The 23196-nt window shown below is 50.3% G+C and overlaps 8 protein-coding genes across 8 annotated transcripts; 2 read left to right on the top strand and 6 right to left on the bottom strand.

The window, feature by feature from the left end:
• Nucleotides 1–212: 212 nt before the first annotated feature.
• SMAC4_05309 (uncharacterized protein) lies at nt 213–2610 on the bottom strand (the record flags this gene model as incomplete). The annotated part of the gene is made up of 3 exons (XM_066090263.1): nt 1896–2610; nt 1014–1793; nt 213–890 (listed from the first exon to the last, which is right to left on the bottom strand). Exons 1-3 carry the CDS (start codon nt 2202–2204, stop codon nt 213–215), a joined length of 1767 nt encoding a protein of 588 aa, XP_065946839.1. The 5' UTR covers nt 2205–2610.
• A 533-nt stretch (nt 2611–3143) lies between these two features.
• Nucleotides 3144–3890, bottom strand: SMAC4_13638 (uncharacterized protein; the record flags this gene model as incomplete). Its single annotated transcript, XM_066091517.1, has 1 exon — nt 3144–3890. One exon carries the CDS (start codon nt 3888–3890, stop codon nt 3144–3146), a length of 747 nt encoding a protein of 248 aa, XP_065946840.1.
• A 2781-nt stretch (nt 3891–6671) lies between these two features.
• Nucleotides 6672–7651, bottom strand: SMAC4_05310 (uncharacterized protein; the record flags this gene model as incomplete). Its single annotated transcript, XM_003346367.1, has 3 exons — nt 6672–6719; nt 6759–7432; nt 7585–7651. 3 exons carry the CDS (start codon nt 7649–7651, stop codon nt 6672–6674), a joined length of 789 nt encoding a protein of 262 aa, XP_003346415.1.
• A 2286-nt stretch (nt 7652–9937) lies between these two features.
• SMAC4_05311 (uncharacterized protein) lies at nt 9938–11054 on the bottom strand (the record flags this gene model as incomplete). The annotated part of the gene is made up of 3 exons (XM_003346368.1): nt 9938–10015; nt 10109–10944; nt 11003–11054. The coding sequence occupies 3 exons, from the start codon at nt 11052–11054 to the stop codon at nt 9938–9940; spliced, it is 966 nt and encodes a 321-aa protein (XP_003346416.1).
• Nucleotides 11055–12865: 1811 nt separating this feature from the next.
• On the bottom strand, nt 12866–14009 carry SMAC4_05312 (uncharacterized protein; the record flags this gene model as incomplete). The annotated part of the gene is made up of 1 exon (XM_066090264.1): nt 12866–14009. Exon 1 carries the CDS (start codon nt 13607–13609, stop codon nt 12866–12868), a length of 744 nt encoding a protein of 247 aa, XP_065946841.1. The 5' UTR covers nt 13610–14009.
• Nucleotides 14010–15100: 1091 nt separating this feature from the next.
• SMAC4_05313 (uncharacterized protein) lies at nt 15101–17036 on the bottom strand (the record flags this gene model as incomplete). Its single annotated transcript, XM_003346370.1, has 3 exons — nt 15101–15378; nt 16007–16861; nt 16982–17036. 3 exons carry the CDS (start codon nt 17034–17036, stop codon nt 15101–15103), a joined length of 1188 nt encoding a protein of 395 aa, XP_003346418.1.
• A 1009-nt stretch (nt 17037–18045) lies between these two features.
• On the top strand, nt 18046–19936 carry SMAC4_05314 (uncharacterized protein). The gene is made up of 2 exons (XM_003346371.2): nt 18046–19101; nt 19180–19936. The coding sequence occupies exons 1-2, from the start codon at nt 18172–18174 to the stop codon at nt 19411–19413; spliced, it is 1164 nt and encodes a 387-aa protein (XP_003346419.1). The 5' UTR covers nt 18046–18171; the 3' UTR covers nt 19414–19936.
• Nucleotides 19937–21487: 1551 nt separating this feature from the next.
• On the top strand, nt 21488–22345 carry SMAC4_13639 (uncharacterized protein; the record flags this gene model as incomplete). The annotated part of the gene is made up of 2 exons (XM_066091518.1): nt 21488–21718; nt 22076–22345. The coding sequence occupies 2 exons, from the start codon at nt 21488–21490 to the stop codon at nt 22343–22345; spliced, it is 501 nt and encodes a 166-aa protein (XP_065946842.1).
• Nucleotides 22346–23196: the final 851 nt, after the last annotated feature.

Here is a 23196-nt window from a genome sequence, read left to right on the forward strand (position 1 = left end):
TGAATGATAGACTCCGTTTCTTACGATGGTCTTGTTTATTTCATTTTTCCAATTTCCTTCTGTATTCCTTTGTCTTCGCATACGACTCTCAACCGTTCGAGACCCACATCCCCTCAAAGTTTGGATCGTTACAACCTCTTCATGTCTACCATCACCCCTTTCCCTTCTCCTCCAATACCTTCCACTTTTCTACCTACCCCTACTCAACCACCTTATCCCCTCCCCCTTCTCCTCCTCCTCTCATAATACCAACTCTCCAGCACCTTCGTCTCATCCAGCCGGCGTATTTCATCCACATATAATACGGCCTCTAATCCCGTATCAGGCTGAAGAAGCTCGGCTAGCTCGCCCGCCGTCATCACCCGCCTACTCGGCTCCGGCTCTAGCAGGCTTATGATGCAGGTGCACCATTGCTTGATGCGCGGAGCGTCGAAGCCGATGGATTCGAGGATGTGGTTGATTCTGTCGGGGACGGTGGGTTTGAGGCGGGTTTCTTTGGGTTCGCCTTCTTTTCCAGTTTTAGGGCCCTTGTTGTTGTTGTTGTTGTTGTTGTTGTTGTTGTTGTTGTTGTTGTTGTTGTTGTTGTTGTTGTTGTTGTTGTTGTTGTTGTTGTTGTTGTTGTTGTTGTTGTTGTTGTTGTCGTTATTCGAAGGTGTGGGCTCACTGGGACTGGTGTTGGGGGTCGGATTGGCAGCTGGACTGACAGTGGGGGTGATGTCAATGTCCATGTTAGTATTGATGTTGGCATCGGCGTCGCAGCCCTGGTCGACGGCGCAAGTTTCGTAGAGCCTTTTGTTGCTGGGTCCGGCGTCAATTTTGGTTCGTTTGAAGACCTTGGGAGATACGGAGTCGCGGTCGGTGTTGAGTGGTGAGGGGGGTCGTCGAGTGCCCTGTGACTTGTGTTAGTCTTCTGTTTTCTCGTTCTTCCTTTTCTCCTTGTCTTGCCCTTTTCCTTTCTCATTGCCCCCTCTCTTCTCTTCTTCCGTCGGACGTTGGTTATGTCATGTACTCACCATCTCCCCAAAAACATCATCAATACGCAGATTCTTTCCCCCGTACAGTCCCCAGATCAACACGTCCAGCATCAGCACACCCATCGACCACATATCGTACGCCTGCGTGACGGTCTTCGACAGATCTTCCGACTCGGGAGGAAAGTACATCTCGTTCGACGCCTCCAGAAATTTCTGATACAGTTCGTTATCAACGCGGCTCATGTTTGTTGAGAAGAGCTGGTACGCTGAAGGAACCACCCTCGGCTCTTCCGAATCTGGTGTCTCTGCCATCTCAACAACAGCACTACACTCGAACCCGGTCCACTCAAAGTGCAAATCGTGTCCACCGTTCTCCGTGAAGACCAGGATGTTGCGGGGTTGGATATCGAGGTGGAAGCCCTCCTTCTTCTTCTTGTCCTTCTTTTCCGCACCAGATAGTTCACTCCCGTTGTCGCTCCCTGATTTGCTAGGGATATAATGTATCGAAGCCAACGCCCCCGCGAGATGGGCGATTTGCGCCATGATCGGCCGCAAATGACCAGGGGATGTGAGGCTTCTGATGGAGGGATCGCCCAGAAAATGATCGAGGCGCCAGGTGGCGACAGGGAGGATAGTGTAGAATGTGGACTCATGGAAGAAGCCTTTGTAGTCCCGGCTTATGTGGGGATTTGGGACGTGCCGGAGGGAGCGGAGGAGGGCGGTGCTGCGGTTGATGGCTGAGTGGATGACGGAGGTTTGGGACATAAAGGGGTGGACGGATCTGATGAGTCTTATGGCGTAGAAGCCTTGAGTATTTGCCTGTTGAATGTTAGCTACGGCTTGGAGCCGGGTTGAAGACAAGGGCTGGATGAGGGCGGTGACCACCCGAGGTATTTCTGGATTTGGGCACCATTGACATACCTTCTTCAAACAATCATGATCCCCATGAACCTTCGCCTTCCTCTCCTCACCAATCCACGTCCTATAGCTACTCCCATCATCGGCCATCCAAACCGGCAACGCCTGCCCCGTCAGCACCGGAATCTGTTCCTCCCCATCCCCATCCTTATCTGTGGCTTGGGAGTTCAACCACCTTCCAGAAACCATAAACCGACTCTGATTCGGTATTAGCGTACTGACCAGTCTCTCCTCAAACTCCCAGTCACTTTCCGGCACCTTCACATCATTCACCATCAGCGGTAACCACTTATCATCCACCTCGTAATTCATCAACTTCTGCAACACTTGTTCATAGTCCGGAAACAGAAAAAAGGCACATGACGAATAACCATGGCGCCGTTTCGAAAGTCTTTTCTCGCAGGCTGGGCTCGGAGATCAAGTGGCTGATGATCTCTTGCTTGGAGAGACAGTGCATGACGGATTTCGGGACGAAGTAGTCTTGGAGTTGGAGTACATGTAATCCATTGGGACTACTGGCGGAGGAACCTGAGGGGAAGATTTGGAAGGAACGGCCGTTACGGTAAACGTAGGAGTGAGCTTCGGCGGGGGTAGAACAGGGGATATCGCTGGGTGGGATGGTAAGAGGGCTGTTGAGTCCTTGGGTGGTTGATTTGAGGATTGGAGGGTGAAGCCAGGTGTAGGCAAAGGATGTGCTGTTTAGGTTTTGGGGAGGCATTTTTGTGTTGCCTGTTTTAGTGTTTGGAGTGGTTGACTGATGGAGGGGTTTGCGTGGGGCTTGAAGGCAATCGATCAGCACCCATTTGACCTAGGTGTGCTCGACTGAAGGAGCATCTCATTTGAAGATATACCATCTTCTCTCGACTATCAACCTATTCGCTTTGCGCTGCTTTTATTGTCATGTGGGTTCATATTCTCCTGGCTTGGCGTGGACAGACAAACGATCTTTGCATGAAGCAATGAAAAAGGGGAACTCACGTGAGACTACCTGATTACCAGATAAGTGGCATTAACTCTTGGCCCCTTCAATGAATATCCTCTGAATGACTTTCAGCACGTTAAATGATGGCAAAGGGGATGTTATTACCCGTAGATGCAGGACAACAGAGGCCTGTTGATATCTTCATAATGGGAGTATCCGGTAAGCCCATCACCATATGAAAGACAAATTCTGCGATCTTTGCTGTTGGCTCCCACTTGGAGCTACACCTTGAAGGCCGGCGACCTAATTCTGCGAGCTCTACAGCTGAATTAGTCCGAAGCCCAAAGGTGCCACCCTGACGAACAAGGCCGGGAAAAGCCCACCTTCTTTCTCTGTGGGCAATCGGAATGGGACACCAACGAAAGGGTCAAAGCCGCCGATCTGACCTCCTCCATTTTTCTAGGCAGGTCTTTACCGTCGTAAGGGGCCGGGATATACTGAGTCTGTCTGTCTTCCCCACCCAACTCCTGCTTGAAGCGGCATGGGCCTACGCAGTAGCCTTCGGAGAAAAGATACTGGTACCAAAAGAACTCGCGAAAGGCATCCGCGTGCTTATCATTCAAGCCCCTCATGTGGCTATCTTTTATGGGGAGGCTGTGGTCGGATAGCTCGAACTGGTGGTGGTCATTATTAGTTCTAAGCATGTCCACAAAGAACTGTGTGTAAACACCAGAAGAAAGCACAGTTATCATGAAGATCTTGCGTAGCTTGGAAGCCTTATATCTCCCATGCAAGTTGTGCAGACACAGAATACTGTGGATTGTGAGATTGAGATCGGGTTCCATTCTGTCGACGATGATATTGGGGATGCAAAATAACTCGAGCGGGTGGCCACACTCTTTCAAGTGCGCCTGGAGGTCGACATAAATTGCATGGAAAAAAAGGTTTCGGAGTTCGCGTATGAGGACTTGGCTTTCCTCAAGGGCCTCCTTGGACACCAATTGCGTCCAAAATATGTGCCCCCCTTCGTGACTATTGAAACTACTAGGTATAAAAGAATGATCGGAGATTTCCATGTTTTCACTGTCTTTGATGGTGTAGTGTGTCGAGTAAAAGTTGAAAGGGTGCCAAAGAAAGCTGGGGTCCTGGAAGAAGAAGAGGGGGGAGAACTGACACCGGCAAAGGGCAGCTTTAACATGGCGCTTGGAGTTTTAAATAGGTCACTCACCTCCCCCACCGGTGTGTCATGAGAAAGAAATGACTTCAATGATATCATTTAAACTCCCATGCGAGTTGTAAGCCACAGTTTGCTCATCGTCAGACCAGTCATGGTGTTTGGAAAGGGCCATGGACTTGCTTGTCTTCCGGCAACTATCATCATGGTAAGCAAGCGATCAATCTTTCCCTTGAACTGGGACACTTACTCTTGCTCATGGAGCCATAAGGAGTTGTTTGTCCAATACGGTTATGACGCAGGCAAGCTAGGTACGATATACTGGAGACTGGTGGCTATTTCTGGCTGTGTCGGTGCCTGTCACGCTACTTACTGTCGGGATTTGGTATTTCTTTCGAAAAAGGATGATAATAAGAGGCCGTTTGAAGAGGAAGATGGAGAGAGTAAAATTACAGAGAGGGGAAAGTAAAATAAAAAAAAACTTAAGGACTTGTATTCCAGCCAGACAAGACGTGTGGAGGACCAGATAATCAAAAACACCCGCTTGCTGTACGGTCTCGAAGTTGATGGAACGCGAATTCGATGGGCTTCAGGGTCGCACTACCGTACATCTTGAGAGATGTCCAGATGATGTTGTGGAGGTGTGTTGGGTGAAGAGAGGATTTCTTACCTCACACTTGTTCGGCACGCTTTCCAGCTGCACAGCCCCTATGCTGCGTTGGCCAATGGCCGGTGCCGGAATGGGTTGCAGGCAAGCGCGAAGAAATCAGCCTCAGCGATGAAAGAAGATCAGGAAAATGCTTCATTGGTGGCTTGAGGGAGAGAGGAGGAATTCGTGGCCGGCCGAAGTCTGAAGTAGGCAAATTGGAATCAACCTGGAAATGATCGGGGTGGAATGCACTCGCCACCTTCCGACACCAAATGGCAAACAAAACAGTTGCCACTTCGTTAACTAATATTCGTCTCTTTTAAGTCTCCATCTGATTCGTTTAACCGATTGAAAAATGCCATTGCGGGGAAATCACATTAGAGTGTCACAAGTTGCATGCTCGGTTTCAAGCCTTCATCAACCTCGAACGAACCCCATACATCGAAACCCGCCACAACAAAAACGCACAAAAGGATACAGATTCCAACCAACCGACACCGTAATTGCTCTTTTGTGGGTTGTGCTGCTGTTTTTCTCAGGCAAATTGACTGATATTGTTTGTATGGGAAACTGATGCATGCACCGCTCCTTTGCTGCATCTGGTAGCAAAGCCTATCATGTAACCGTGGTTGTGAGTTGATTCCTTTTAAGTGTTGTCGCCACACTCACTCTTACACGGAAGATGAGAAACCTCGAGGGACATCCCAAAACCAATGAATAGGAAAGTGTTGTATGGATGTCTCCGGGAAGCGACACAGTCGGTTTTCCTAATATGCTTGATCCAAAGCGCGAGTCATACATGTGTTGCATTAACAGTTTGACTCTTAATCACAATGCAAAGCTGATGTGTACTCTATCCAGGGGCATTGAGGGAGATAACCTGGGGATGATGCATGCAGTGGTAGTGCCCGCTGCTCTCCTTCATTGGAAAGAATCACTGGTTGTGGTGCCTTCATTCCTAAATCGACACGAAAGTAATACATAGGTAAGGAGGCGAGATAGCAGCCTGATTGATTCTGAGTAAATTTGATAGACAAGTTCGATCCTCTCGGCTTGTGGCCAGGAATTGTTATTACATGTATGCTCATTGCTCATACGAACCGTGACAAATATATTTGTGAAATGATATCACTGATTCCTATCGCTTATTGTAAGTCAATTCTATTGACGCTATTGGGAAGATCCGTTATCCAACTTTATTGGCTTGAGAAGGGATCCTTGGAGCTCATGTGATGTTGTATCAGCCGGATGAGTGCACGATATGAAACCCAAAAGCAATATGCTCACCGGCCTCCAGAGATGTGAGGTTCCAGCAGAGCAGGTGCCGAGTGATGTGTGTGAGCGGCGACCAAGGTGAAGTACCTCGTGTGGTGGAGAAAGTCAAGAACGGATGTAAAGTCGGTGCCCGCCAGTCGATGGCGTGGGAAGACAAGACGTGGTACTTGAAGTTGAAGAAAAGGAAAATAAGAGGTGAACTGTTGGAAAGAAGTCGACTGAGTCTTTCAAAGAGATTGCAGAGAGCGTCCCCGCTCAATTTCCGAGTACATGCTCGCGTCATGCCCCTGGGTATGGCTTGCCTGCACTAGTGGTTGCCGTTCTCATTTTTCACCCAAGGACACGGTCAGATTACTCGCAGAGCTGCATCAGGAGTCAAAGAACATCTTCTATGTTTCGGAAACCGAGGTTATCAAGGCATTTCTTTCCTATTTTCAAGTGGCTGTGGCTCACCAGGGGGTTATTTCCAGGTGAGTCTTCCGGTATCTGCATTGCAAATAAATTACATGCAAAATGTGACCCAGGCAGAACCGCAACAAGAATCCGGCATTCAAGGAAGGAACCAGTCAGCATTACCTCCATGAGCCCAATGAAGCAGATAAGCCCAACCGAAAAGGGGAGTCGCGGGTGCCTGGACAACGAACTCAACTGCCTTACTAGGAAAGAGGATGATCCTCAGCTCTGACCGTGCCAATATGGATATCGATTCTGCTCAATTTATGATGTTTCTGGTTGATTGAACGTGTTAGTCCAAGTTTCCTAAAACTTGTGCCAATTTTGATCGGAAGAAAGGGGCGAAGCCAGCTTCTAGGGAAAGGAAGGTGTAAGAACCGTGCTCGAACATACCTCCGTGTCCTCTACAGCCGGATCCTTTAAGAGATGCTCAGCAAGTGCGTTCTTGTACCAACGAAAGCTTTCCAGGTCCTCCCAGTTCTTGGTAAACGCCTTGCGGCTGGGGGCAGAGTAGAGCCTGTAAGAGATTGACTCCAGCTTGGGCAGTCTGAGCAACTCCCGCCATTCCAGAGTGCTTCGGCCAAAGAAGATATGATTATTGCGGTAGCCAGGTAACACGTCCATAAACCCGATCTCCAACGTCTGCAAGCTTTTCAGGCTTGCCAGCCACTCCAAGGTGTTGACCTGGCGCAGCCCTTTTCTTGGCTTTGTGTTTCTCATCGGGATCAAGCCATGAACTGGACTCGCCCACCTGCCCATGTTACTGCCCCATAAAATCCAGCCTCTCACGGTGTCGGGAAGCCAGGTGAGATGGATGTGTCGCATATGGTTCGTAAAGAGGCTCGATGCCTTGAGGTGCCGCATGGCGGCAAGGACTCGAACATCGCTTGCGGTCCAGAAGCTGCCGGCGCAGTGGGTTACGTGCGCTTGTGCCCGGTTGAAATACTCGGCGATTACTTCGTATCGCATATGTCGGCATACCGAGGTTAAAATGTGGATTCGCATCATGTGCTCGACGATGGGCTCGCCCCTGCAAAAGGCCTCCTGGTCATACTCCCATGGCATGACTGTTGGAGTCCAGGCAGCTTTCTAAACCATTAACCTCATCTCGGCAGGTAGTCGGATAAGGGACGAGTGTTGTGATTGGGTTTCTATTTGAAAGTTCACGTTAGATGGTCAACATGTCAAAAGGGAAGGCGCGAGAAGGTGATGGGCGTACCAGTCTTACGCTCCGCCACATCCCGGGCGATTCTTGCGGCTTTCGCCTTTCTTGTCTCAACTGGCATGTTGCAGGAAGTCAAAAGGCAGAGAGGGATGGAGAGTCGCGGAAGAGGATAGACTCGGAAGTACTAGTTGTCCTTGTGCGTATTTTGGTGAGTGTCCAGAAGAAGGCCAAAAGACGATGTAATTCGTGACGACGAAATTTGGGAAAAGGGGGGTGAGGAACGTGCCGACATGTTGCAGGAGCTTCAAATTAAATAGGATCATAGAAGCCGACCTGGTGAATGGGACTGGAGAAGTGGCTGCATTGCTCAAGATTGCAGACGGAAAAGGAGAGGCAGAATGGAGGCGTAGATGCCATGCTTAAGGTTGCAGACCGGAAGATGTGTGAAGGGGAATAATAACCCCAGAGCTCACAGGTTCCAAGGCTCTGATGTCATATCGAAACTTGCCTCAGGCAGTCCGTAAATCTGGAATATCTTCAGACATCGGTTTTGAAGTGAATCATGTTTATAGTATGGCCGGATGAAATGGAGAAAAACTGTAAGAGAACTAAAGATCTGGCTATATATCAGGAGGATGTAAGGCGGCAAATACCTTGTAGTTATAAGTAATTTAGCTACACAAATCTCACCTCTTCCCCTTCGTGTTTTGTAGAAACGTACGAAACCTTCTATTTGATTTCTTGTTTTGGTTCATGTTTCCCCTTGAACCGCATGCCCAATGTACGTAATAAGGGGCAGCTAATGCCTGAGCGCTGATATAAGAATGAACATGTAGGGGCAGCTAATTAACGGATCTGGTTGCTCACAGGAAGGATCGATTAGCATTACGTTCATGAACAATGGAAAGTTCCCAAGTCCAGCCAAAAAGGGAAGTCGTAGGCAACATGAAGCGGATGACAAACCTCGAACAACTTGGGAAGGGAATCCGTGTCTCTGACCGCGCCGACATGGAGAACCATCCTGAACGGCCTGAATTCCTTCTGGATAATTTATCATGTTAGGTAGCCTACCACACAAAAGACTCCGTCCACCTCCCGTAGGAGCCATATCGGCTACCGTAGCCCTCGCTATAGAGAATGTGGACCTGCGTCCATTTGAAGTATTCATCGAGAACCTCGTATCGAATAAAGCGACAGATGGAGGTCAACGCGTGGATGTGTTTCATGTTATCGCGGATTGGTTTACTCTCCCGTTGGGCTTTAGGTCATACTCCCAGGGCTTGAGAGCTGGCATCCAAACCTCCTTGTAGATCATCAATCTGATCTCGGTAGGCAGACGATGGAGTATTGAAAACTGGGGTTCATGAGCTTCTGTTTAATGGTTACCTTAGCAGGTCGATGGATTGGGGCAGCATATTATGTATGGATGAGGGGTTGAAGGCACTGGCTTGGGGTCTTATCAAATTACCTAGGCACGAGGCTTATGGCTTCGGCCATTCTTTTCAAAACTTACATGGTGAAGATCTTGAAAGGAAGAGACGAATAATTGTTGGGATACACGTAGGGAAGACTCTCGTTGGGAGTACTGGTGAGTGTTGGAGAGATCATAGTAGGAGGCCAAAAGACAACAGTTGGTAATGAACTTTTGGAAAAGGAGGAAGAGTAAAAAGAAGAGTCAAGGGTGTAGGAGGGCGGGACTAAATAGGTCCCCAAGAAACGATCTGGTCTGGTCAATGGGATACTTGGTTGCGGTGCCAGGATTTGTGAAAAATAGAATAAATGCAATGCACAGCACACAACGCAGGACTACGGAAGTCCGTTGCATTCTTTTTTTCTTCTTTTTTTTCTTCATCACGCAGAGCTTTGGTGCTCAAGCTCGTGCATACGAACGATATGTGAGACTGGAGGCATATAGAGGTATGTATGTAAAGGTAAATGCGGCGCCCAAGGTTGCAGAAAGGATACCTAGAGGTAGAAGAGTGAACGGGAATAACCACATGAAAGGTATTTGAGCTCCCAAGTTTCAAGGCTCCGCCAATGCCACGTTGAAATCTGCCCTAGGGGATCCGTAAATCTGGAGTGTCTCTGGTCATCAAGGGAGTCATGGTACATAGTCTGACCAGGTGAAATACAGGAATGAGGGAGAAGTAGACATTTGATAATGAAAAGGGCTGCGGGGCCATGATAACTTGAAGTGACATAGCTACAAGCACCTCATTATATTCCTCCTCTTTTGTTGGATACACGTAAAAGTATACGGAGCTCGGGCTGCATTATTTGGATTCATGTTCTTCCGTGAAAAAACTATGCCCGACATCCGAAAATCGGTCCCCGTCCCACAAACGATCAAACCAGCCCTTTGCCCTCCCTCCGCCCCCTATATCCCTATGCTAGACAAACAGGATACCTAAACACTGGCTGAGAGATGAATCTCAGAACTCACGGCACCGACATTGATATCGATCCTGTACGGTTTCCGTTCCTTCTGCATAAAAACAAACTATTGTTAGCCCTGGCCTTTTTCATACGCCCGAAAAAAATCATGAAACAACCAAACGCAGATGTACTTTGAACGCACCTTCAGCTTTTCGGGAGAATCCCTTAAAAGACCCTTCACCAAACCATTGGCCTTCTCACGGTCCGCCATCCGTTCCGGTGAGCTCTCCCAGCCGTCCTGGCGGCCGGAGAACAGTCGCAAGTTGATCCAGTCCAGCTTGGGCAACTTCAGCATCTGCTGCCAGACCCGAGGGTTGTAGAAGGGCACGATACGTTCCGCGTTTACCGGCCACATGCTCTCATAATTCACGGCATCAATGAACGTGATCTCGAGAGTCTGTAGGTTCTTCAGGCTCGTCAGCCAGTTCAGGGTGTTTATCTGGCGGAAGAATCTGCTCTCGATGGGCTTTCGATCGGGGTACAGTGGGGTGGGCAGGGCCGTGGCGAACGGTCCGACCCTCCTAACTCGCACGTAGGGCGTGGAAATATTGTACCGCCGCGTGCGGGCATTGTCCACCATGTAATCCCAGGCAAGCCAGCCGTCGTTGGTGTTGAGGGGGATCCAGTTCAGACGCACGTGCTGGAGATGCGCCGTGAAGAGGGGGGAGCTTTTGAGGTGACACATGGAGGCAATAACGCGCATGTCACTCCTGCCACAGGAACCGGTGCGGCCAGGGGTATACGTGATGTGGGCTTGCGCTTGGGGGAAGTATTCGGCGATAACCTCGTATCGCATGTGACGGCAGACAGCGGTTAGCACGTGGATCTGCTTCATGTGGTCGCTGACGGGGCGGCCTTCACGCTGAGCGAAAACGGCGTAGTCCCAAGGGTTAACGGTCGGAGTCCAGGCATATTTGTATACCATCAGTCGGACTTCGGTGGGCAAGCGGATGAAGGATGAGCGGCTCGACTGAGCATCTATTGACGATAAGTACACGTTGGATAATGTGAGGCGCAATTATAGGAGCAGCCGTACCTGTGACGCTCAGGGCGAGCCTCGTCGTTTTTCGTCTTCTTGTCTCGACCATGTTGTGTTTTGAGGAAATTGGGAGACAAAAAAAAAACCGGCAAATAATCGCGACGATGGTTTAGGGAAAAGAAATGAAAATGCACGGGCTGAGAATGCTTGGAGATATATAAATACGTTCAACATGATCAAAGTGAATGGGAATTGTGGATCGAGTACTTGAGGTTGGGAGGGGAGCAGGTGAGTGAATGGCAATAGGCACATATTGCCCAAGGTTCTGAGGCTGCCTGCCGGCTCGGCGCGGGAAGTTTGAGAAAGGACTGGAAGTGAAGGGGGATGAGAACGCCAGAGCTCCCAGGTGCCGAGATTCTTGAAGGCGGTCCTAGGCAGCCCGTCAACGCGGGAGTGCCATATCGGACGAAAAACGGCAGTATCGTGGTGTAAAGGTAGGATCAGCGGGTGGATGTACGTAGCTGGGGGACACTCCGAGAGCAGACCGCCGCAAAGGTGTCAAAGGCCTTTTTAATCTCATCCTCCTTCTCCTCCTTCTCCTCCTTCTCCTCCTTCTCCTCCTTCTCCTCCTTCTCCTCCTTCTCCTCCTTCTCCTCCTTCTCCTCCTTCTCCTCCTTCTCCTCCTTCTCCTCCTTCTCCTCCTTCTCCTCCTTCTCCTCCTTCTCCTCCTTCTCCTCCTTCTCCTCCTTCTCCTCCTTCTCCTCCTTCTCCTCCTTCTCCTCCTTCTCCTCCTCCCCCTCTTGCTTGTGAATTGGTAGCAAACCCTCAGTTCCACGATGTGCATGCAAATGGAAGTCAGCATTCCTGATTTCCATAGACACCATGCAAGATATCCAGGGATCGATCAATCATAGTCAAACAAATGTGAAGGTACCTATCCAGTAACTATCGTACCTCTCGCTAGTGAGCTACACATTAGCTTGGAACGTGTTTGTGTGTGTGGAAAAGACGGATTGTAGTTGTCTATTGCTGCGACATATGGGAACTGAGAAAATTGTTGAGCTGAGAGATAACCGTGACAGGCTGAAGTAAAAACAGGGGATATGTGCGTGGGCGGCCAAGAGCTGGAAATGATGAAGAGATTTCCCTTTGAGAGAGTGAGAAGAAGAAAGAAGAAGAAAAGAAATGGAGGGGGAGGGGCGATGGGGAAAGAAAGGAGGAAGCAGTAATGGGATAAAGAAGAAGAAAGAGAAAGAGGAAGAAGACTGGGAAGAAAAAATAAAGGGAACAGAATTCAAAATACCAAAGTCCCATCGACTCCCAGATCACCACAACCACCAGCATACATGTATCTAATCAGCATAATCAATGCCATCATCTTCAATGACAAGCACAAAAAATACCAGAGGGCGATGAAGATTTGGAAGGCAATGACGAGAAGACTTTAGAAGGTAGAAAAGATGGAAAAAAGGCAACATCAAACCCCTTCTCTTCTTCCGTTTCCATCAAATTGTGACAAGCACAATTGCTCCCTCACCCAGTCCCATCCCAGCCATGTTGCCCTGTCCTGTCCTGCCTTGTCCTGCCCTTCCCTTCCCTTCCCTTCCCTTCCCTTCCCTTCCCTTCCCTTCCCTTCCCTTCCCTGCCCATTTAACTCCATCCAAACCCCACCCAGTAAGTAGGAGTACCTCGAATCATCACCAGACATTTACGATGACGGAGGCAAATCTAGTTGAATTCCCAAGTCTAGCGTCACTTTGAAGTCCGGCTGTTTTCCCTCCGGTCCCAGTTGCAGGTACCACCCTTCTGGCAGCACCGGCGACAACTCCCGAATCATGTCAGCATCGGGCCAGATATTCGGATCCTTCCAGCCCGTGAAGCCGTCGGTGGGGCTGATCTTCAGGGCCAGGTTATCCTCGATCAGCTTGGTGATGTCCTCAAAACGCCAGAAATTCTCGTCGTTCCCGTTCTTCTTTTTTGTCCGTCCTTGAATCTGGACAGCACAAAGACGCTGTTGGATCCGACCTGCACCGTCTCCCAAGGTTGTCCGTTCTTCTCGGTGTCGGCCGGCGGCACGAGCACGCCGTGGGTGTGCTGGACCGAGTGGCGGTGGTTTAGCCAGTCGTCCTTCGTCCACTTCCATCCAAAGTTTTGCATCACCTGCACGCCCCGCGTGGGCGAGGTCAGCAGCGCCACCTTGTCCGCGTACTTTGGTGGGAGCGTGATGCTCTGGACGTCGCGAATTCGCACGTTCCCGTACGAGCTTTCCAGCCAGTCAGCCGGCTCCGCGCCGAAGTCCCGCAACATGTCGAGGTAGCCGATCAGGCCGTTGCTGCCGTGAATGAGGAGCACCCTGGAGTCGCGCATGTTGGCTAGGCCACTGATCTTTACAAGCCCCGCTGGCCCCGACCCCATCCACCAGATCATTGGAAACCCGGCGTCGCCAAAGGTACGGATAATGATCCCGTAAAAGCCGCCCCATCTTCTCTGGCCCGAGTTACTCTTCATCCTGTCTTCCAGGTTGAGAGTCCAGATAACTTCGCTCTTGTAGAGGTCGTACTTGATGAGGTAAGTGTTGCCCGACATCTCAGTGTCGCGGAGCTCTTCAGCGCCGCGTCTGGTGGCGAGAAAGATCCAGTAGCCCGTATAGAAGTCCCAGTGCATGCCCGAGACCTGGTAATCTTCTTTGGCGGTAAGATCTGGGAATTCGATGACGTGGACGACATGGCCGCCGTAGGGCTCGTACACAATTACCTCGGCCCTCACCTGTGAGCCAACGAGTAGTAAACAAGCGAGGCCGTCCCATGCGGCACTGGAGGGGTACAGGTTAGCGTGCTCAATGTCCGTTGAACTCGCGGCACTCAGGCCATTCCGGCCTAGTGTACTTGCGCGGGTCCCCGTATTTGCCCGGGTTCACTCTCCGCTGTTTTGTCTGTATTTGACCGGAGTTGAACCGAACTTGGTGCACATGACGAAGACTTGAGATGTTTCTAACTAGCAGTGCGTACACGCCTAGAGCGGTAGCGGCTGCCAGCATAGGCGTGATGAATGTACTGAGCTTCATTATTGAAAGTCAAGGTTGATTGCTGTTGTCGATGTGGTTGAATCGACTTTGGATGGGTAGGAAACCTTCGTAGTTGGTATCCTGAATGATAGTGAACTGTGTTTGACTGGTGGTGGTATGGAGGAGAAAGAACGAGAACCAAAGAGCAGGGGATGAGGGGGAATAAGTACCAGCTATATGTTCCTGCTCCATGATTATTGTTTCTTGTGGCCAAGCACGAAGACATTTGTACTCGCATGGTGCGTGAAAATTGAATGCAAGGGACTTCCATAGTCTTCGGTGTGTGAGCATTGCATTTTTCTTATCATGCAGCCCAACTGGCACTGTCCACCAGTGTTGGCTCTGCGACTCCCGTCGAGTGCCGCATCGATTATGTCGGCTTCGGTGCGGCGAAGATTTCCTTGTTTTTTTTTTGGCTTCCAGGCATGTCGTTATGCATCTTTCTGCGATGCTAGAGGTTGCCCGTACAGCTTTCCAAGATTTTGCTTGGGAATCAATGCAACAAGCCCCGTTATCCAGGCGTCAATCGTGTATTTCCCTGTCAGTGCGTGTCGGCATTGTGGTTGGCAACAAATATGGATGGAAAACAAGTATCCGTGGGCCGAACCCCTTTTCGGACCTCCGACCTTCAGCCACGCATACCATATCACACCGCGTATCTTCCTTCTTCCCTCTCTCCAAAAACAACCCGCCCACATCATGCCGCATACCTCCATTTTCCTACCTCAAAACAACCCCTCCAAACCGCCCCCTCCTCCAACGCATTCTCCATCGCCACCCGACAAACAAACATCACCTGCGACGACTTCCTGTACGCAACGCCATCGATCCACTGCACCACGATCGCCACGAGCATGCGAAACCGGTCTTCACCAGACGGCGCGCACTCCATTCCCATCGTATTCCTAAATCTCTCAATATAATCACATCTTGGACGTCCAAGACCTCTGCCGTTTCAGCAAGCACGACCAGATCTTGTTTCCCCCTCAAATGGTCTGGACAGCTTGCCCGATCGGTATCCGAGCCGAACGCACCGCAGGGAATTCCGTACTTGTCCTGCAGGACGTAGTACATGTAGTGCGAGTCGTCTTTTAAATGCCAGATGCGTCGGGTAGCTGGACTTTTGTTGAGTAATACTGCTCTTCGCAGGGCGAGACCTCAAAGGAGGCGCAGAGGGTGTAGAAGCGGAGGGTGCCGGCTTTGAGAGGGATAAGGCTCAATGCAGGATCATCCTGCGGCGAAGTAATATGGCGTTGTAGGATGCTGTGACCGCCACAGTACCGTTGGAACTCGGAGTATAGTGTGCTGGACCACGTGTCGATACCATTATTGCCTGCACCATCCGGGGTATGAGAATCATCCACCAAAGCTGGGGTAACGTTGTGTATGTCTGTCGTCGTGAACTACAGGAGTGGTTCCAGCGTCCGGCTCGTCATCCGGGAAGTGCTGCAACTTTCGTTGCAATGGCCTCGTGATCCCTTGATTCATGTCATCACAATACCAGATGATCCAAGACCGATAGTATTTGTCGGACGTATCGTTAAGTTTGACTCCTGGCCAGGCAGCCCAGCACCACGTTGGAAACGCGTCGCAGCAGATACTCTCATGACTTCTTGTCGTCCAGATTATGGCAACTTCGAAGAAGGTAGTCGGCAGGCCGTAGTGGATTTTCGATCCCAAAAGCGATGCAAAACATTGGAGGATTCCTTGAAACGCGTTTATGGAGTCGGATGGGAAGCTCAGTGCCCGGTCCGTGTATTCGCACAGAGAGTCTATGTAATGCGACCTGCACCAGTCCACCAATAGCTGGCGTGAGCCATCCAATGGCGGTCTTGTGTCGGTATACCCAGTCTCGGGTTGAGAAGCAGGGGCAAGAATAGGTCTTTCGGAGAAGGCAACGTTATATCTGGCCCGGCCACACTGGAAAGTAACAAATCCATGACTGAAGATGATTTACCTTCGAGCTAACAACTTCTCTTGGAAAGTCCAGCCCCGACCTTCGAGCGGAGCCATGCCGTATTCTTCTTCCCTGTCAGCAAGGGGGATGGCTACTAGCCTCAGGTTGTCTGAAATCCCCTCCTCTGTATGCCATGGGTGACGTTCGGCAAATAGGCCAGCCTCGGCATTCGACCCACTTCGCGCCATGATGACAGCGAACGCCGTAGCGTACACCTCGTCCATACGGGAAATGAGCGAATGCTTGTTCATAGCATCGTCCTGGACGATACACAGTCTGTCACACCAGAGATATTGTTCGTCAAGAGCGACGAGAAGATCCATAGCATCGGTGATAGTCTTTGGGAGCAAATGCCTCACAGCGTCAATTCCACCGCTTTGTCTCAAGGAATCGACGTTATCCAGGACAGTTTGGAAGGTAGCTGCCTGCCCCCAGACATAGCTGAGAGCAAAATATCGGCGGGAGGTTGAGGGTGGCAGATCAACCAAACAACCGTTCTTCACGTCAACGACCAGGAGTGACCGTGACTGAGACGGTTGAAACATCGAGGTGTCGCAGAGAGGCCCATGTTCTTCCGGACAACGGGCCAGCCATTTCTTGATGAGTGGGATTTGAGTCTGCGTGGGTGCAGGTGGGCGACTGCCAAAGTCCTCTGGCACTCCCAAGCGGCCGAGGTCGTCGCTACGGATTTTGATGTAGCATGGGGAGAGTCGTTTGTAATATGTTGAGTTTGAAGATGCAGACAACTCGAATTCCAAAGTGACTGGCCGAATCGGATCGTCATGGGGAGCACGAGATGGGGATGTGCATTTCAGCAGGATCTCAGCATCCAGCAAGTCGATGTTTTGCGACACAGGGGAAGGTATTTCGAGCTTTTCCAAACCGAGGCAGTGGGCTGTCAGTCGGCAGAATGCGCACCGGGCCGAGTTTCTGGGCACCAGCCCAGCCGAGCTGAATCCAGGAAATACATAGCGTTTGGTCCCTTTGGCCCATACTTCTGTCAAATTGGACTAACATCGTGAGCAGAGATACTTGTCGGAGCCCTCGAGGGCAGCATGGCAATCCACCATTTTGGGACTCGCTGGATGCGGGGAGTTACGTAAATCCGGTAGTGAACTTTCGGAGCTATACACGTACCCTGTCAGCCTGTATGAGTGTACACAGTAGGTAGAGTACGGGACCCGGCACTTCAAAGCGCGATTATCGAATAAGGGAGGTTCCAGGATAGAAGGCGGTTGTGGATGCTTGCTGAGTGGGTGTTATGGGAACATACCGTGGCCCAAAAGTCGGACGACATCTCGCTAAGATAAAAAGAATGCCATTTCTGTTCAAAGTCATTTCTCATATCTAAACGGAAAGGGCAAATTTCGTACCAATCACTGGGGCCAGTGTCCCAATAAATCTTGTGTTCGCTCTCTTTTTTCGTACTTGGCGGTTTGATCCCGCTTGTGTTTTTTGTTTTTTTGTCGCGCCAAAGGTTTCGCGATGGCTTCAAACATCGAAACCGAAATCTTACCACCAACTCATCTGCCTGCCGTTCATATGCCCGCAATAGAAGGCTCTTCGGCTTTTTGCCCTTTTTGGGTATTCGGGCCAATGAGAAGACATCCTCAACTCTCTGGCCCAGACGCCCCCTTTATATGACCGCTGCGGTATAGGTACAACGGTCGAACGACCAGTTAGAGGGTTGCACAACTTTGATAACGGGCACACCTTGATTTGGGGATGATCAGGTGGTTTTTGTAGACCACTGTAACGGACCAACGGCTCCGAACGGGCGTTGTTCTTCGCGCTCTAGTGTACACTAAGCTTCTAACGGGTCAACCAGGGTTCAGGGGACGCAGTGAGAGCTTGCCACGTGTAAGCGGTAGTTTCAACGGGCTAGCACCCGGCGAATTCCTCGCGTGGTCGCCGACCGTTAGCTTCTGCCGATAGTGCATTTGAAGATCGCAAGTGATCAGTCATCTGAAGTCGGTGTGTGATGGCTTCCATTCCTATACGGGCTTAGGGCCTCGAAGCCCCTGTCAGTGGGGTTACGGCTTTCTCTGGCAGAGTTTGGTTCAAAAGGACGCAAAAGGATGCCAAAAATCCGCGGTAAAGAGTTGATTTCCTGATCCATTCAGCTCTCTCGTCTGCTTCTCAACTTCTGCTACCCCCCCTTACCCCTGAGCCGCTCCCTCTTAGCCTCAAAGACCATTTTCAGCCATGAGTTCTCCAGTTACGAAGGCCGAGTCTCCGGCGCCTCAGTCTCCGCAAAAGGCCAAGACACCTGAGCCCACGTCTCCGCCAAAGGCCAAGTCGCCAACACCTGCTCCTGCGTCTCCTCGGAGCCCCCAATCTCCAGAAGCCGTTGTTGCCTCCGATCCGTCTAGTAGTGCTCTGCCTGGAACTCATTGGACTCAGCAAGGACTTCCGACGGTGGGCGATGACGCCGATTCGACCCTAGGAAGCGACATCGAGAGCTCGACGGCCTCCATCTCGTCGAGCATTCTCAACTACCGCACCCTCAATGGCCGCACCTACCACAGCGACTCGGTGGCGAACAATGAGTACTGGGCTCCCAATGACCCGAAGCACATGGAGGCCTTGGAGGTTCTCTACCATGCCCTCGAATTGGCCCGTGGTGGATTGCACCTGGCCCCTCTTGAGGACAACATCCAGAATGCCGTGGATATTGGTACCGGCTCAGGCCTCTGGGCGATCGACTTTGCCGATAGGTACCCGAATTGCAACGTAGTCGGCACCGATATATCGCCCATCCAGCCCAGCTGGGTGCCCCCTAACCTCCGGTTCGAGATCGACGATGCCACCAAGGAGTGGACCTTCAAGGAGAACTTGTTTGACTTTATCCACATCATGTTCCTGAACGGCTGCTGCGGGAACTGGACGGATATTTATAAGGAGGCGTACCGGTGCTGCAAGCCTGGTGGCTGGATCGAGCACTATGACGTTTCGCCTTTGGTCCTCTCCGACGACGGGACTGTTCTCGAGGGTTCTGCGATGGACCAGTACGGCAAGGTGTTCAGAGAGGCGGGCAAGCGGGTCGGGATCGACACATGCACGGCTGATAACGGCACCATGGAGAACGGGATGAAGGAGGCGGGATTCGTCAATGTGAAGGTTTTTGATATCAAGGTGAGTTATCCTCGCGAGGAACCCAGATCGCAACCCGTAATATGAAAGGGGAGACAAAAGACTAAAACCGCATCATAGTTGCCCATCTCTCCCTGGCCAAAGGACCCCAAGATGAAGGAGATCGGCCTCTACACCTATGCGACCATGACAACAGACGTGGAGGGTCTCGTCCAGTTCATGTACAGCAATGTGATGGGCTGGAGCGAAGAGGAGGTTGCAGTGTATGCGGCCCACATGCGCCGGGAGCTGAAGGACATGAAGATCCACGGATACTTCAACTGGAAGGTGGTGTATGCCCAGAAGCCCGAGTAAAATGCAGGCCTGTGGAAAGGGGGAAAGGGGTTTTTACATGGTAATGAGGAGCATCAGAAGCAAACCATGAAGTACTTAGCTGGGTGAAGGTCTCATTTTGTCGTTGACCCTAGAATGCAAAAGCTGTCGACAATTTGACTGAGGGGATCATGATGATGGGATGTGGAGACACCTCTACTGTACTTGTCCGAGGCCGCTCGTCCGACTTATGTTCTTCCTTCGCCGAGTTGGGCTTCGTGATGCGGTATTGTGGTTGTAAGGCTTGAGGGAGGCGGTGGCACCAAGTAATCGCAGATGATTGATGGGGTACTGTGTTGAGGTTCATCTATAAGAGTGGTCGCAATGTGTTCGAAGAAGATGTGGGGATGATGTTCGGTGCAAGTTGAGAAATCCAACAGGACGGGAGCACTCGACGTCAGCGCGCAGCTGCAGGTCATTAGAAGAAGCAGAACGAACAGTGTGAATACCGGCAAGTCAAGTATACTTATTATCTTATTAACTTATCAGCTTTCTGTTCCTGTTTGTCAATGCTTCTTCACTTAGCCCTAACCCTGACCTTTGTTTACCTCTCTCCCTTACCTTGCCTTCAACGACAACACTTTCAGGCTCACCCGTCGGAGACAGCGAGGACTATAAACTGAGAAGTTTACAATTGAAGTGGTAAGGCGCAATCAAAAGAGGGATTCATTATTAATGTTTCCCTACTGCGCGGCACGACCTTCACGGGGCCAGACCGCGTTATCTATGTACCCAACCCATCAAGTTATCCATGATAAGGGCTCAAGTATCTGTCATTTGATCTTCCACTGATATACTTAAGGCATGTTGTTTTTGCGAGAAACGAGATACCAATCTTCATCCAGCTAACCCAGCCTTATGGGGCTTCATACAAAAAGACCACCTCCCAAAATCTGCCCTCGACCTGCCCTCCTCTGATAAGGCCAGCTTTCATCCGATGTGAGGAATATACCGAGTCCATTTAGGGACCTACTATGCCGAATCGGATAGATGAGCCAGGTTAATGAAGGAGATGACGACCAAATAGATCCGTGCCAAGGCATAAAGTATGCCGAAAAGGACGATTGCTATGTCGAAAGAAAGTTTGAGAATGAGTGCAAGAAGTCCTGATATCAACGCGATAGGTACGCTTAGCGCCCTTCCAAAAAAATTCCACCAGTTATCATCCTCGGACTCAGCGAGCATCTTGGGCAGGGGCACTCTCCAGCCTGAGCCGCAGGATATTTGGAATAGGAGACGGCAAAGGAATATGCGCAGAACTCCGATGAGTACATCGGCTAACATTACCAGTGGCCCAAAGAATAACGGGGATATAAGCCCAAAGACGCCAGAAAACCTCATTACCCGGTCAAAATCGCGCCAGAAGGGAGCAAAAAGTTTCCACGAAAGTAGGAAGGGAATCCAATGCTCCAGTCGCTGCTATCGTGACGCTCGAAAGTCTCCAAAGAATTCGCTCAACGTCAGACGCAAACGGTGCGTTCCAAGCAACGCAATGCAGCCCGCCGTAGACAAGACCTATGGTTCCAAATCCAATGACTAGCGAAAAGAAGCCCTCGTGATCTCGAAACCGTGGTAGGTTGCGGGCACGGTCGGTCAAAAAGTTCTTAGACATCATGCCGTAGTATTTTTGCTTTGTGCAAAGCAAAGAAAGTTGCCATCTTCTGATGTCAGAATGATTGAGTTGAATACGAAGCTCGGTAGGGACTTGTTGGATGATTTCAGGTGACACTGGCTTGGATCGAAGCTGGACCAACGAGATATAGCTGCCTCCTCCGGTTGAGTCGAAGCTTTGCACCCCAGTGGACCACCTGATTTTGTCAAGGACAGTATCAGACAAACTGACCCGTAGGAAACTGTGAAATAACTGACTGTTAGTCCTTGCTTAAAGACCTGTTTGAGCTTCAACTACAGTCCTGCCCGAACCCTAAAACAGTTTGCTTGTGTGATCTATAAAGACACCAACCACCCCTTCAAGGTCTTGGAGTGGCTCAACTTCTCCAAAAAGGAAGCAGCGAGAATGGTCTTCTTTAACCAAAAATTTCCACCGTAACTCCGAATGGGGCTTGAAATTTTCGGCTACACTTTCACCAACTCTTCCGATCCGAACTGGGTGCCGGAACCCGATCGACGAGGGACCTACGATATTCTGTCCGTCTGTGTTGTCACGCTTGGTCTCTGTGTATGGACCGCAGTTCATCTGAATGTTCCTGAACACAATGAGTCAGCTGGCAAACAACTGATGCGTAAGATTGGGTGGTTGATGCTTAGTCTGTTGAGTCCAGAACTGGTAAGTTGTATTCATGTCTCTCTCTATCGCATCTATCCAGCACAGTCTCTTCTCTCAATATCTCACGGGCGTCAATACCAATTCCGAAGCAACGGCTTCCCGATGAGTTGGCCCTAGGGTATGCGACGGGTACAAGGCATATATGCCCGTAACCTTTTCCGGATATCTGCCAATGGAAAGGAAACATCTCTTTGTGTTCCTCACACATTTGTTATTTCTGCCTTCCCCACGCCAGCACCCCTCCCTTCACGGGTACTTGACGGTGCATTGATATTTCAGCTATGGGTTTGAGCCCTTCTCTCCCGAAGGGTACCTGTACCTCTATGGTTGAAATGGCTGTTGCTAACCGCGAAGCAGATTGCCTACACTGCTTATCAGCAATATTTACAAGCCAGGTCATTGGTTAAAATTATGAATCAAGAGGAACTCAAGCAGATTGATGGTGCTTTTGATGACGAATCCCTTGGGCTGGACTTTCTATTCGGCAGGGACTCGGTTTGCGACAGCGGCTCAGTTCGGCATGATGACTTACCGTCTAGCCGCAAAGGGTCCCGGGATGTTGCGGATTTTAGCGACTATTCGAGATACCCAATCCTAGTTAGTTTATTCTCGAAAGACATCCTCTAATTAGCCGGAGCCAATTTAGAAAAAAATTTTTGGGGGAAGGTGAAGGGGATATGAGGTGGGGGGTGTGCGACTTCAACTTGTGCCCAATAGACTTATAGAGCTATGTGTTAGTTATGATCTCGCCCGCACATATGAGTTCTGGTGCGACGTGGCTTTCATAACAAGCCTATCCCCACTCTCTGCAGTAATGGGCAAAGAAAATTATGGTAAGATAGACGTGAAGCTGTTTGAGCGGGCTGAGCGAGTCTTAAGATGCATTTTACACTTTATATCAATTGGTAGGGCAAGGTAGGTCACCGGATAGTCACCGCCCAACTGAAAGGGAGTGCAAACCACCGCATATCCAACATGTAGGAAAGAGGCAAGGCTTTGCTAGACAACCATGCGGGAAACGTCGTCTGTAACTTATAGTGTGATGGATATACTTACCCGATAGGGTCACAGAACAGTCTCCCCCTTCGGGCACCGGTGGGGTGTCGGGCTGCGTTTGACCGGTCCAAAACTCGTACTGGTAAAATGAGTGGCCGCAAGCAGAGTCGATTTTTGCACCGAAAAAAGGGAGAAGGGAGAAAGGCCTAAAAGAACATCGGCCAGCGGCGGCCAAGATCTGCTTGAGTGCGTCAGCCTGTAACCGACATACACTGACCTATCTAGATTGAAAGCCCAATGGCTTCCGACCACAACCTGACAGACAGGCTTTGGTTATACATCACACTTGAGGCCTGCTCTAGCAGATATGTCTAGTGAGGGAAAAGAGACTGCGAAAAGGCACTACAGTCCAATACTGGTTCGTTCGTTAGGTTCGAGGCCAAGACCTCGGATCAGCTTCCCTAGGCGTTTTTTTAAATCTA

This window comes from Sordaria macrospora, chromosome 4, assembly GCF_033870435.1.
Source record: "Sordaria macrospora chromosome 4, complete sequence".
NCBI classification, from domain to species: Eukaryota; Fungi; Ascomycota; class Sordariomycetes; order Sordariales; family Sordariaceae; genus Sordaria; species Sordaria macrospora.

Bases quoted from the DNA above. Each gene is read 5' to 3' on its own strand.
- SMAC4_05314 (XM_003346371.2), top strand. From the start codon at position 18,172: ATGAGTTCTCCAGTTACGAAGGCCGAGTCTCCGGCGCCTCAGTCTCCG. The intron at 19,102-19,179 runs GTGAGTTATCCT...ACCGCATCATAG, and splicing joins TGAAGGTTTTTGATATCAAG to TTGCCCATCTCTCCCTGGCC.